At 37.2% G+C, this 15,883-nt stretch overlaps 1 protein-coding gene across 1 annotated transcript in view; it reads right to left on the bottom strand.

Moving 5' to 3' along the window:
* LOC120337394 (uncharacterized) overlaps positions 1 to 15,053 on the bottom strand; it is a 36,963-nt gene extending 21,910 nt beyond the window's left edge. The window contains exon 1 of the mRNA XM_078116700.1: positions 14,873 to 15,053. Within this exon, the coding sequence (XP_077972826.1) occupies positions 14,873 to 14,909 (37 nt within the window). The 5' untranslated portion in view covers positions 14,910 to 15,053. The remainder of the gene's footprint in view (positions 1 to 14,872) is intronic.
* Between the last annotated feature and the right edge of the window lie 830 nt (positions 15,054 to 15,883).

The raw sequence follows: 15,883 nt of genomic DNA, 5'->3' as shown, positions 1-15,883 counted from the left end.
CAGGTTGCGCACCCCTGCTTTAACCGATAGGCCAACGCAATGCATAAAAATTACGAAGGTTAGTCCTGAACGGGATATATTCAAAACCTTATAAATGCTGCAGCTGATCGGGACCTATGGTCCATGTCAAAGATCTTTGAGTTATGAAGTCCACCTAGTCTAGCAGGCCATGTAAGTGTGGCGTAGAATGTTACATTTTGTAAACAATATTTACAGTGTTAAAAAGCAAAGATGGAAAACAATAGCCTATGCCTCGTGCTGAAACTAAATTCAATCACAATCTCAACAACCTCCTTGCGCTATTTTTAGTTACAACATTAAAATTTGCTTTTAGTTTAGTTGTGGCTGCATCAGGCGGGTCAAAATGAATTAATCAAGCGACCGGATTTGTCCCACAGGCCGTAGTTTGCCCATGTTAGAATTAAATGCTTTTTGAGAAATATTATCGAATTGTTGTGATGGCTCTCGTCGAATAATTCCATGAAATATTGATGGCAATAAACGTTGTTATTGCGCAGTTATTGAAAATGTCAAATTTGTTTTTATATCATCCGGGTTTCTGTAAGACCGTGCAAGGCTGTTGTGTCAAAGACTTTGTAGCATGTTTTCACTTGGGTGTGAACTGAAGTCGAATTTTCGAACAGCTATCCAAAGTACATAAAATCCTAATCCGACAATTTATGTTCAAAAAGTAGCTCGCTTGGGTAAAAATACATAACGTTTTTTGCTCTTGTCGCTACGTTATATCTTTCGACGTTTTACCTGGCGTCTTTATTACTGTACTGCTATGCGATAGCCGCATTCTCTACTTTTGGCTTTCCCGCTAACTTTTTTGTGAGGGCCAGCTAGATGTCCGAAGTTGGTAATGAGTCAACCAACAAAAAAGTTGCACACCCCTGGTATAAACCATGAATATATAAAAGAAAACCTAATACTGGCAAAACAAAATGATCGTTCAAGTGTAACAGTTTAATAATAGTGGCAAACCTGATAAGTATTTCATTATACTAAACAATATTCATATGGTAAAGAGCCTCCCAAATTTCAATCGAAACCTGCAAAACCGTTGACTGTACTGACGGATCCCTAGGGTGCCGCGCAACTCCGTTAAAAACCAGAGTTTTAAACACTGAATCTTCACGACGGGTAGTCCTTCTTGGGTATTGAGTTTATTTTTGATGTCTTATATGCAAATTTAAGAGGCCACGCCTATTTGCGTGAGATTTGCGTTCCACGTGCGTGCATCTAACCGCACTTACGTCCCGGTATGCGACAGATAAGACCCGCGGTTCCGTAATCGCTCTAAAATGAACCGCTGTGACTTATCAGTACAATCTAACCAAAAGAGGCTCAAAAAAGGAAACATGTTGTTTTTAGCCTTGTTGGCGCGATGTCCTGGAGCGTGGGTGGGCGATTATTTTTCGAGTGGGCCAGTTACAAATAATATACTTGGTTACTGGGCCGGACACTCAAAATATGAAAAACTGAATGAATAACAGTTTATCTACAAAAGCTGGTCCAACAACCAGGCTACTGTTTATATGGCAAGAGAGCTACGCCCAAATATATGGACACGTCTGTTCGCAGTACAGTACCGTGTACCGTACCGTCAGATCACAGTCTACAAATATATTCACACCAAGCGAAGCAGTACAGTAGGACACAAAATGGCGTCCGATGTCCGCAGAACGTTTAATGACGTCATAGCAAACAAAAACAAATCTCACAGAGCTAACAGAAATATTTAAAATGAATAAAAGTAATAGCCTTCTGGGGAAAAATTTTATCTTCAGCCACTGAAAATTTCAAAGCAATTGGTCCAGTATTCGAGGAGAAAAGCGGTTTTTCAATATTTCCACTAGGTGTGTTATTCTGTTTCAAATAACAACAAGAACAACATAATATTAAAACGATCGTTATGTCCACTACGTGTCCAATAATAAGAAGCACAATGTAACAATCGGGGTCATTATGACGTTATTTTCATCGAAATTTATTTATTCATTATGCATCGATTTTCAACGGAAATTTATATCCATAAAACTATGGTCGTAATTTCAGCAGACACAAGTGGGTCGGATGAAACACTTTGGTGGACAAATCCGGCTCACAATTTGACTAGGGGGTGATGCCCTAGAATTTTCTGTGTTTGCATTGCAGATAACACATCAGATCCCTCATCTTAAAATTGAGTATTCTACACAGAACCGGAAATATTCAAGTGACTGCCTAAGTGTAAGAGCGCTGTAAAATAAAGTATGATATAAATGCACAAAGGTTTAATCGAATCGAGATCGCGTTTGAATATCTCGGAAGTTCGTAATTAAATTTTCCAATGTCCAAATCTCCAATATATCATTTGACCTCCTGAAGTATGCGCACCAAGATGGCGCACAACCTGATCTCAGGTTGTGTACCAGGTTAGGGTTCAGGTTATGCGACATCTTGGTGCGCATACTTCAGGGGTACCCAATTTTTTATACGCCATGTTACGCATTAGGATAGAATTTACCCATTTATCCCGGGGGAAGAGGATACCCATATGGCAAACCACGGCCTCTCATCCGGTTACCAGTCTCTGTCGATTATGGGATTAGTTAGTCAGGTATTTCTTTTCGAAAGCATGGTCTTGATGCCATTCATTGCATTTACAAAGACTCTGTACGAAGTGCTGAACTTTTGTGAGTGCTGAAGATGTTTCGGGAATGATCCTTACAGTCCGGGCTTCCCAAACGAATTATCCACTACCGGGTTGAGATGGTCATGAGACTTGAAACCAGTAATCTTTAAACCGAGATGCCAATATAGCTAAGTCCAGCGCTCTAACCACTAAGCAATCGCACGCGACATTGCTGATATGCTTGCGTTTTATTATCTTCTATGCAAATTTGCGAGACCGCGTCCATAAATAGCGCTGGCGTGATATATCGTAAAATAGCACGACAGACACGGGAGATTGCGATTAAATTTAGTTTTTTGCACTAGGCTTATTGTTTTCTACTTTTGCGTTACTTTTTACATCACACACATGGTCCGCCGGTCTAAGTGGGCGAAATGGTCCAAAAACATTGCCCACGTTGGCTACATATCAGTGGATGATTGATAAATAGTCACTCGGGCACAGCAATTTACTGCGTTAGTCCCTGTTTACAACTTCTTAATTAAGCGTTGAATTATGCATGATATATTGTGATCGCGGTGATACGTTGAAGTAAAATTATTATGTGTGTGGTATTATGGATGTGGTAATATTACAGTACTCAGGAATGGAAAAGGTTTGTTGTTGTTGTCGTTATTGTATGTTTTATAGCGCTTATAACATCAGTGGTTTTTGCGCCACTGATCAATTCGAATTAAAAATTCTATTCTAACATATAATACAATACTCACAAATGAATCAATTATAAAAGGTAATTTAACCTAAATATTTCTGCACGTACACAAAAAAAATTCAATAACAAAAATAGTTTACTGAACGGAAATTGGTTTTATTTATTTGTTTTTTACATTTTTATTTACGGAACTTAATATCACGTAAAATTTTGCATCCACATGTTTAAGCATTGATTTCTTGTTTTTATTGTCAAAGACACTAAAATACTATGGCCCTATTACTCTGAAACATTATGTCTAGCCAAACTCAGGCTTGCTCAGTCAAACGCGATACCACCACTGTACGTACGTAAGGTTAGTGGTTTGTGATAACTTGGAAATGCAACTCAATGTATCTATTTGTTTATACAGCTGCAGCCCAGCGATAATTGTTGTGGCGTTTTAAATCAGACACCAATCATTGCTGTGCTGTAGATGTAATGTGTTAATTCTTTCAACTTTATTCATTCAACTATTGAGCCCCTTACTGTTAGCATCACGAATTCGATACGTATTTGTTTTCTTGTTTAATAACATTTACTTGTGTTATTTTTTATTTTAGATTCATTCTAAGAGTGCTTTAAATTTAAGTTGAATAAAGCCTTATATCAAGGTACTATATTTTTCATTCATTACATGGTTCTGAAACGACAGGGCGGGCCACACAAGGGGGTGTAGACACATTTTTAAGGGGCATGGAGCCAACTAAATATAAAAACATTTGTGAGATTTGATCTTGCCCACCTCATTTGAATATTTACGTTCCATACACGTATTTTCAACATTTTTTTCGAATAAAACATACATCAGCCTTACCTTCTGTTATTTCTTGCTTATTGTTAGCTAGTTATTTTTGAGGTGGAGCGCGAGGCTTGACAAATTTTAAAAAGTTTGAGAACCACTGTACTGTTATAGAAGCAGACATCGATGTATGCAAGGAACTTCTACTTTCCGTAAGGACCTTAATCATTTGGGTTTGTCGCCGATCAAAAAATCAATCAAGTGCACAACTTTTGGAAATGTCTGTAAATGGGTCAATTAAATAGCATAAAAGTATTATTGCAGGCTTTTAAATATTTCATTGCGTCCATAAAATGGTTTTAATGTGTGATAGTCGTAAATTCAAGTGGCCTCAATTAAGGTTGAGATAATAGAATAAATGCATTACGGGTGAATAAATAATAAAATCGCATTTATTTACTTTAATTCAAACAGTCATTGCAAATTATGTCTAGTAGAAGTCATTGCTTGGCGCCCACTTATAGAGGCTGGGTCTCGCTCACCAATTTTCAGATGAGCACAAACCAATTATAAATCGACGAAGATTTCAAATTATGATTGTAGTGACAATGAATGATGATACTTATTTTCATTCTAATTATTGAAGTGAGAGTGTTTATTTTTGTGAACATAAGGTTGTTGTTTTTTGTAGTTTTTTCACTTGCATATAAAAGTTAACGGGCCACAGAATATTCATGCAAAGGAAATGGACCAAGAAAGAAACAAGAATATTGGTCAGAGACCGAAGACTTATCGATCGAAAGTTAGGGGATCTTCCAAAACAGCGCTCTTACTCCATAGTGACACCTTGTGTTCTATCACTAATTAATCAATACCTCGCTAATTATACGACATAATTCATCCAAAATCAATAGGCTTCTGGTACAACATATGATGAATGCACATGCAAAATCTGGAACAGATTCAATCTTGCTATCGTGAGATATCGCGTGCATCAAACACACAGAGAGAAAAATACCTATCAACATACTTACCGATTAAAATCGATAAGTAAAAAGGTTGAGAACCATTGGTCTAATTTGAGAATTCCTGTTCCTTACTAGGTATTTTTAACCCTTTTAAGGGGCTGAACCCCACTTGAATAATACAGTGGCCCCAGGAACCCCCTGTGCGATAGTTTAATTGTCAGAGTTGTATTAGCTATATACATATATATAAAAGAAAACCTAATATGACAAAACAAAATGATCCAAGTGTAGCAAGTTTGGGAATAGTGACAAATTTGACTATATTAAAACGATTTACATATAATAAATAACATAGACTGTCAAATGTGAATGCAAACTTGCAGAACCGCTGAAATGTAATGAACCTTAATCGCTAATCTTGGCCAAGGGTGGGCACGGTTTTTAGGTTTGCCAATTTAGACTGGCAGGCCATGTGGGTGTGACGTAAAAAGTTACATTTCATGAACAATATTTACAGTGTTACAAAAGCAAAAGTGAAAAACAATAGACCCCGTGCCAAAACTGGATTGAATATCAATCTGATCAAATTCCTTGAGTTCTTTTTAACTAAAACATCAAAATTTGGTTTTAGTTTGGTCGTGGCAGCATCAGAGGGTCCAGATTGAACCACCTAACAGGCCGGATTTGGCCCGCGGGTCATCTGATCCAAAACCTATTCTAACTATTGGTGCGCCGTGGCCCGTTGCATATCTGACAACAGGTATTTTAAGATAAATAATCAAAGCAGAATAATTTTGGTGGATTTATTTGTGTCGCGGTTGAGTAAGACAGTCGGAATGCATTGCGAGAAGATAAGATCCAAAAATGCGGCAATTATCGATACGATGATTTTAGTTATGTAACAAACGTTCAAAAACAGTCAAAACTTTACAAAAACGGTGAAAACCGTGCAAAAAGCGGTGACAATTGTCAAAAACCTTACAAAAACGTGAAATCCGAGAAAAATCACCAAAAACCTTGCAAAAACAGTGAAAAACCTTGCAAAAACATGTTTTTAAAGAGCGATTTAAAATCTTTGTCAGAACAAGCTCTGGCAGCTACTGATGGGTAACAAGATAATGCAGTTTGAAGTACTTGTGTCTTTTCAATTCATAAACGCGCCAATTTTTGCCAATTTGTTGTTGTCAAAAATGCTTTCCTAACAAATAAATTAATTTTAGGTTTTCGAATCTTTCCAGTCTAGCACTGCCGACTCAATAGTGAAATAGGTCAACACTTTACGTTTTTTTGTTCTAGATAAGCCGATTGTTGCGCAATTATCACAGTTTGAGAACGTGTATATTCGTAACAATTCCATTATACCGGTATCTTAATTATACGTACCGATACCGGTAATGGCCCTTGCGGCTATCCCATCTTCCGACTCGCGAATATCCTCACGCTTTAATTTTGGCTTCCGGTCAATCAACTTTGGGAACCACTGCAATAGAGGCTTTCGCCCACAAACAAAAGACCGATTGATTCAAATCTTACCTTTGACTTTCCAACCCAATTTTTTACACCCTGGGTAGGGGGGGATCGGATTTGAAACAGATCTAGTCTAGGATACCAGCATTGTTAAATTCAACGCTGGTTCTTAATCTTTGCTAAAAAAATTAGGGATTCAAGGGGTTCTCACGGACCCGTTTTTTTTTGAGCTATCGATTTGACATGCTTTTCTGAATGAGGGAACCTGTTGATAGTGAGTTCGATACAAAAGAGAACCCGTTCCAAAGTTTTGAATCCAATCGCTTTTTGGAAACACGGCACGATTTGACATGAGGGAGCCCGTTCTCAGTGAGTTCGATACAGAAGAGAACCTGCTATAAAATTTTGTATTCCATCACGATTGAGAACAAACTGCTTTACTCTACACGTGATAGGTCAGCCCATTACAGCGATACTATCAGCATCATATTATCAAATAGCGGTCGAGATTGCTGTCCGTGCCTACGCTTGCAATCAAAATAACGATATTAGATGAAAGCGCCTCGCCGCCATGACTTGTGAAAGCACTTTTAACGCAATACATGGGAGATAGATATCCCATCTTTGCCGGTCAACATGCCTTGCTTGGCGGAAGAGTTTTGAACCAAGCCCGAGGGTGCGGTTACAAAAACATTGTCATCATAATCGGCAATTTCCCGCAACCCCAAATGACCGATCGCTTGTCGTTATCTGGCGTCGTGTGCCGCTAATTATGTCGAGGCAGATGCACATTATTGGGCGCTCCCGAAGTATGTGAACCAAGATGGCGGATACCGGAACGTAGTATGCGTACCAAGTTATGGTCAGGCCATAATTTTATTCCAATTTTTCTTATTTTAATTCTATTATGGGTTCGGGGACTTGCCAAGTGACTGCCGTAGTATTTAGACCTGAAATTGTTTCCCAACCCTGATCTGGTACACATATTACACGCCACCTTGGTTCACATACTACCCATTACTTTGCCAGTGTTGGGTTTGCTTTATCAAATAAATATTCACAGTTTATACAACCCAGACAGTTAAACTGTGGCACGAGGGTTCCTGAATCTTCTGGAATATTCATTGGGGATTCGCTCCATCGAAAATGTTAAAACCGCCGAACTAGGACTACGCATCGTTTTGATAATCAGTTTGAAGCAGAGCTCGCCTTCAGACTCCCAATGGTGGTAAATGGAAGTCAAAATCGCCCACGGACACACAAAAGCATTGAATGTACTGAAAAACAATTTTTGAACAGCAACAATAATTCAGCACAAAGATTCATAGGACCAATTTATATTATTCCCTTTCCGATTGCAGCTGAATCCCTTCTTTTTATCAATTTTATTAAAATTGTTCAGGAACGAAATATTAGAAAAATCGACTCTCATCCTCGTTTTTCCTTCCAAAAAACGCCCAGTACATGCAACCAATGATATCCATCGATACGTGAGAAGTTGCTTTATTTGGGGCAACCGGGACCTATCCCGGTTTGACATTGCCTACCCGGGGTGAGGTGAGGGGCATGGGATTTGAACCCGGGACATGTAACCTGCGATGTTAAAACAGTTAAGACCAATGCTTCAACCGCTTGGCCACGGCGCTGTATTAACGCCATAATGAGGTATTTTTGAATCGTAAACATATCAAGATGAGTCTTAATGAGATAAGATCTGTTTCCATTTAAAGCTATAACGGGATTATTCGCTGAGTGTGACGTGGCGTTTGCATGAACGATATATATATATATATAAAAGATGTATTAATTGGAGTTAAAATACTTTCAATGGCCATGAAATTAGTCGAACTTTTCTGCTGGAACTTCTACGACATTAAGCTTACTAAACGTTCTTTGAATAAGACTTGCGTTCGCCAAAGTTTTTGCTAATAATTTGTCTAGAATCTTTGATCCTTTTTATCCTAAGTTATGATGACGATACTGTGACAGCCAACTATTTTTTTTAATTTGTTATCGTTAATCATGTTTATCTTAAGTTATGATAGTGACACTCTGTTGCTCCTGAAGTATGCGCACCAAGATGTCGCATAACCTGGTACACAATCTGAGTTCAGGTTGTGCGCCATCTTGGTGCGTATACTCCAGGAGGTATGACACTTTTCTGTTGTGGCCCACCATAAAGTTTAGATCTGTTCATCCCAAGATATGATAGATTGGTGTACTATCCTCGCCATTACCTTTTTATCAGACTCCTATTTATCTTAGGCAGGGTTATTCACCCGCACAGCAGTATGATAATATTTATTTTATATAATTAACCCCCTCCCCTCCCTGTTTACACCAGGCGACTATCGTTTGTTACAGGGTTAAACAAACCGCTAACTACATATTTAATGATCAATTCGTCACGGTTTCATTCTCCACAATAATTAAAGTTTGACGAAGATAATCGAGTTTGTGCCTTAATATATCTTGAGCGGGGAGATAAGATCACCCGCATATATTTCCACCTCAAACCAAACGAGTTTTTAAATGCAGTATCTGGAGAGTTATAAATATCAGATGACCAATTTTGTTTGTAATGAATGCAAACATTCACTTGTTTCCGCAAGGTTGCGTGTCATTTGTCAGTTTTCAATTGTGTTTTCAAAAATTTGTGGTAAATGAAGTAATGTAATTGTAAATATGTCTTCCGATGTGCTTTATTTTAATTTCAATAATTGGTCCAGAAAAGATGCGATTTACTAGACTAGAATTAGCTATTAGTACGTGTAAGCGGCACGTGGTTATATATTTTAATAAAAATAATGGTTTTGAGCATGTAAATCAGTGTCAGCAATGTAAAAACGCCAACTATCCAAAACACTCAGAAAATAATCATACAAAAAAGTAAAGTGTAGGGAGAATTTTCCTGGGGTCGAAGGTCGGGTCAACATCTATTGTTTTCACAGGCGACGTTTTTCACTCTGAAGTCTGAACAAGGTCCTGTATTAACACCGACTAGGGTTGAAGACCTATTATTCATTCATTAAGACAAACTATTGAAATCATAACCGACAACTTTTACGCGCTTCTCACTTTGAGCACGGCTCTGATATTTTAAAGCAGGGTTTGCAACAATGTTCGTCGGTGGGCCATATAACAAATTTCACACATGTAGCTGAGCCACACAAAAATTACTTTTTCAATGTACACAATGAATTAAAAAATGAGCAACAACCTAAGCTCCGCGGGAATGGTGAGAGAAGACAATGCGACCTTCGCTTACCGTTTCATTGATGGAAGGCACCGGGCAAAACGGCGAAAGATTGAACACAGCGACAAGAGCAAAAAATATTGTATCTTTACGCATGCAGGTGCTTTTTTAAATATGAACTGTCGGATTAGGATTCTATGCTTGATGAGGAAAGTATGAGTGTTGACAAGGGCCACACTAATTATCTTGGCAGGTTCGGTTGTGGCCACTTGTTGCACACCCCTGGTTTGGAGTTAATTCTTAAAAATTACAAGAAAAAAGCTGGTTTTCTAAACAAAGTTTGAAGTCAAATTCACCAAAGTATTTAATTAAGTCAAAAATATATGTCTCCATCATCTTTTATACATTTTTCAAGTACTTTTGGGCTGAAACCATCGAATAGTAAAACTTGACCTCAAAATGAAAATATGACGTCATAATAAAGCAATATGACGACATAACAGAATGTGACACAATGATATTTCGTGCAAAAAACTTGTTGCAACATAATATATCCATTGAAAGCAGAATACTAATAGGGATGTTCGGATGGATATATATCGCGACAATTGTCACTAGCCGTAGATGACTATCCGACAGCCACGTGACAGCAAGTTGGATTCTTAGGCTTTGTTAAAATGATTTAAAATTCTCATACCTAAATGAAATACGATGATATATGTGTCAAATACTGTCATTACATCTCAGGTGTGATCTCGTAAAATAACAATTAACAACCCGAACATTTAGGACGCCATCAATCTTGTAATGTTTACAGCGTTTCAGACAAGTAACGACATGGATTCCACAACTCGCCTCCGGATACGAAACAAAACGATCGTTTTATAATGTTGGATTTGACTATAGATCAAATTTATTGTACATGGTTTCCATAAAGTCCCTTTACAATTTCAATTCTGTTATGAAGTCAGTTCTCAATAAATCGTAACTAGGTTTGTTGTTTTTTAATCATTAATTGTTCAAGTAATTTTACTTTATTTGATACATCTATGAGGCTTAAAACAATAGATGGTATCGATAAATCCCCTTTTCAATTTTGAAAAATTTTAGAATTCCATAGACCATATATATTTATTATTAAATATTAAGTAAAGTTTCTCGAACTAGATCCCGAGCACCTTTCAAGAGATTCATAAGTCTTCATTCGCGATGACCATTGAATTAAAAGTAAATTTACTTTCGATTTTTTAGTTCTTTGACTGAAATGAATTTATTATTGGGATTTCGAACGACTTATCTGGGGTGTTATAGGAACGAAATCTGATTTCTCGCATCAAATATAATTTTTAACTAATCTCATACAAGGTTTTTAACTTTTAAAGCTCACAATAAGACTCCAACTGACATGAAGAGAGCTACTTTATTGTATGTGTGTAGCGTTTCGGCATTTCCTTTTCAATTTATTACTACACCTGGGGTGGGGTAGGGGTGTCCAATATATCAAATTTATTGCATTTCTGTTATATTTTACATACAAAGTTTTCTACGTTTTAAACTCTCAATGAGCTCATCACAAGCATTCAATGCTAGCTATGAATATTTACAGAGCTGGTATTGTTGTGAGCGGCTACCAAATCGACAGTGCCCATCCAACTTATTACTACACCTGGGCTGGGTTGTATCCAATACATCCACTCATTGGATTCTTGTTTATCTTTCCATACAAAGTTTTTTACGTTGCAAACTCCCAATAATACTCTATGCGGGCACTCTTCTAGCACAAAAATTAATCTTTTTCTAAAATGTATTACAAATTGCCACAGTTATATGTAGGGCTGTGCATTCCGAATCGAATATTCGCATCGAAACGTAAATTAATTGAATCGGTTCAGACAAAACTTTCCGAATTGCCGCCATCTTGTTTTTTTGTCCGCCAAAGGTCGAGGTGAATCTCCCTTTTTATTGAAGCCATATTTTTATAATGCAATTCTGACATATGAATTCTTTTTTCATAGGAAGTTATTGATGAAACATGTTTCTTATTGTGTGCGAACACTTAGCGAACTGTTTGAGCGATTGATTCCATGTTTTCAGTAATTTATGTTCTTGAAAGACCCGATACAATAAAAAAAACATACAATTACATATCTTACAAGTATTTGAAATTCGGCCCGGAAAATATATTCGATTCTGAAATCATTGAGTATTCAAAAATGCGCAACTCTCGTAAATGTCAATAGCGGCTTAGGTAAGACCTTGTTTTAAGCGAATGTTTCAAAACACGCTATAATACATATTAATTTGTAAAACCGCTAAGACGCCGAAAGCTACACGTTTATGGCGTGAACCGGTTTGAACTAGATACTTAATTGTGATATCAACAATAGCTCCGTTGTTTAATATACGGAAGCAAACGCGGAAGTAAACCCACGACATAATCCTTCCTAGTAGGACAATGATATTAAAACTGTTATTCTTTGAATCTATAAATCCGGGGTCGGCAACCTACGGCCCGCGTAGCACTATAATTCGGCCCGCGACGCTTCACTAAATTATGTAACAAAACATCCGTTTTGACGAATATATTCTTTAGACTAAATTATATTATAACCTAACAATTATACAATTCACAATTACTCGTTTAATGAGCATATAAATTAATTATAATTAAGCAAACGGCAACAAAACGCAGAAAAGTTGATGCTAAGTGCAAATGGTTTAATGACGCTGAAAATATTCAAATGAGATTTTATGAGATGCAATGAAGAAATAAATCTATGTTCTATTAGAGAGATGTATCACTGCTTGATGTTTATTATAAAAAGTACCACCCGTTCGGTTTTTCAACTTTCTAAAAATATGTGCGGTCTGCCAATGACTTACAACCTTAATTTTGGCCGGTGAGCGACAAGAAGTTGCCGACCCCTGCTATAAATGCATCGAAACGATGGGTATTTTTAAACGAAGCAGTGTTCCCGATATAACAGTGGCGACGATTAATATATACGGCTGAGCATTTCGAATCGAATAGTAAATTGCTCGAATCGGTTCAGAGCCAAATTTCGAATCGACGCCATCTTGTTTTTCTTTCCGCCAATTGTAGAGGTAAATTTCTCATTTTATTGAAACCATATTTTTTCAACCCAATTCTGACATATGAATTTTTTTTGTTGTGAGTTATTGATGAAAACGTGTTTTTTATTGTGTGTGAACGCTCAGCAATCGTTTCCAGTAATTTATGTGTCTGGAGGACCCAATACAAGAAAGTAACATACAATTATATATCTCCCAAGTATTCGAGATTCGATTCGACTCGGAAAAAATATTCGATTCGATTCTAAAATCATCGGGTATTCGAAAATTCCCAGCCCTATATATGACTCAGTATAGGCAAGTGTATATTTGCAACAATTCAATTATACTAGTATCTTAATCATACGTACCAGTAACGGCACCTTGTATGCGCTCCCTTCAAACGGCCCGCGAATGTTCTTCCACTTCTATTTTTGACACCCAGTACCACTGTGATAAGTTCTAAAGCTCTATACGTTAGGTAACCGCAACCTCAAAATCCTGCTAGATTCTTTTGCCAAATTCTCTTCGCTGTCACAAATAATTATCGCTATGGTTACCGTCACCGAACCACACGATGGTCGTGCCCGTTGATATCGGGCCCGTGAAGTCGGAGAATACATACAATCGACTCTGAGTCCCAATCGAAAAAAATTGTAGACCGATTGCGGGTTATTGTACGTCAAAATATAGGCCTGTAGCGAGAGGATTCTATCAGGCACATCACATTGATGGCAGCGTTTTGGCATTTGCGTAGGCTCACCATATATTGGGTGTTCATAAAGTCTTAAAATTTTCAAAAATGCTAGGGTCTATCGATACCATATATTGTTTTGGCCCTCACGGATGTATCAAATTAAGTAGAAATACTTGAACAATTACTGATTAAAAACTACAATTGTAGAGGGACTTTATGGACACACGTATATAGAACAAAAAACTGGGACAGTGCGAATTGGACAAACCCTGGTTCCATTTACTAGGCTTAGTAGTATTCAAATCATTAGAAAACGTGCATTTTCTTTTCGGCATTTTTTATAATTTAACGGCAGTCGTTAGATGTTAAATTGACGTAGTGGACATATATTAATTATGACATAACAATATATATTGGTTCTCTCTCTCACTGAACTAGTGATTGTGAAATGCTATATGCAATGACCGGGGCATTTGAGTCTACTGGGCGGAACGCCGGGACAGCTTGTCAAAACCGGGACTGTCCCGGCTAAACCGGAACGTGTATGGTAAGCCTAGATATAGGCTACTTCGTTCATTACATACTGGGAGAGAATAGTGTAAATGAGGTTTAACCCCGAGTTCTTGAACATTTGATGCTGACATAGTTAACTGCAGTAATGCTCAACTATTTTGTTTGTCTTTTTATTATCTGTGCAGGCGTTATTGGACACAACGTGGACCTGTAGTTTGTTTTAATGGTATGTTGTTGTTTGAATTATCTTTTATGTTCATGTTGTTACTAAAATAATCATTTTCTTTATTAGCTACTGGACCAATTGCTTTGAAGTGTTCAGTGATTAAAGTAGGTATTTTTCTCTAAAATATCGTTACTCTTAGTTATTCTGAAATTTTCTGTGGGTTGTATGAATTCGTTTTCTTGTCTGCGATGACGTTATCAAAATTAAAAATTGCGCAACTCGTGGAGATTCTGATTTGGCGTTGTTGTCAATCAAAGTCGTGAACACTGTCAAACGAAGTCGTGAACACTGTAGTGCCCGTAGTCTACTGTGACAGATTGCATACCCGTAATACTGCGTTTTATTTTTCGTTTCCACATATTTGAGCATCGCTTTCATGTAATGAATAAGCCTAGTAGCAAACATTCGATATTCTTGGTTGCCGTTGCACATTATTTATGGCTATGCTACCTACGGGGTGGCGCCTTATCTGACAAATCAAATATCTTCGTTTACTCGCCCAAGGCAAATCGTTCATTTCTATTCATAGATAGAGATCTCATTGTTACACATGAATTGAATTAAAAACTTCCATTGTTCTATACTTATTCAAATATACAATCAATTATGACCTCACTAACCTCTTTCCAAAATGCAAACGCGCCTTTGTCCCTCCATTATTTTCTTTCTGGCTTATCAGTATCGAAGTTGATTGCAATGTACTTCCTTTGTGATGTAACATGTACTTCGTAGACGTAATAATATATATACAGTCTAACTAGAAACCCACGCCATATAAGAATTATATTTTATGAAAAAATATCTAAAAAACACATGATTTAGAATAGGATTTAAAATTTATCCGAGAAGAGGGAAGCCAATAAGACAACTAGATTATATGATGAACCACAGCATTTCAGTCACCCACCAATCCAGGTTGGGACTAGGTATATTTATTTGACAAAATGTAAACTCTATCTCGATGAGAAAGACTTTTCAATTCTTCATCTGTTGTCGAGTTCTGATACTTGTTTTACAAATTTCCAGGTAGAAATTCCCGTGGGCAGAATTTCACTTGAAAAAGATATTAAAAATATCACAATATCGAGCTATGGGTCAAATTTCCACAGAAGAACCATTAAGATGACAACAATACATTGTTTTTCGATCCACATATTGTTGTCTCATAAGACCTGCACTTATGACGAAGTAGAGCGTGTCGATTAAAATTGTCATCGTATGAGATCACATCGCTCATTACGTGACACATACGTCTCACATGCACGCTTAAGTACTTTTGGGCACGAAATTTACATATGGTTTTGTTTTGCTATATTTTTAATAGTCTTTTCGATTTCGAATCCTACGAGTACGATATTACACCCACAAATTTGCTGTTCTTAAATTCAAAACACTGTAATACGGCTTTAAATAGAATTTCAGGACGCCAACCTGTATCTTTGGGTCGTTTTAAATATTAAGATTTCAGTACCCAAAGACGGAAAATAACACTAGAAGGCTTTTTTTTCGGGTCTCGTGATATCTGATGCACGCCTCAATATGACAATCTGTTACAATATAACGGGGAATCGTTGCTAGAAAAACTCCATGCCCGACATTCACTCCAAATGTTGCTGTTTTTTAATTTAGGG

Source organism: Styela clava, chromosome 10 (assembly GCF_964204865.1).
Source record: "Styela clava chromosome 10, kaStyClav1.hap1.2, whole genome shotgun sequence".
In the NCBI taxonomy this organism is placed as follows: domain Eukaryota; kingdom Metazoa; phylum Chordata; class Ascidiacea; order Stolidobranchia; family Styelidae; genus Styela; species Styela clava.
Note: the sequence above shows the minus strand (reverse complement) of the source record. Positions and strands in the feature narration are given on the sequence as shown.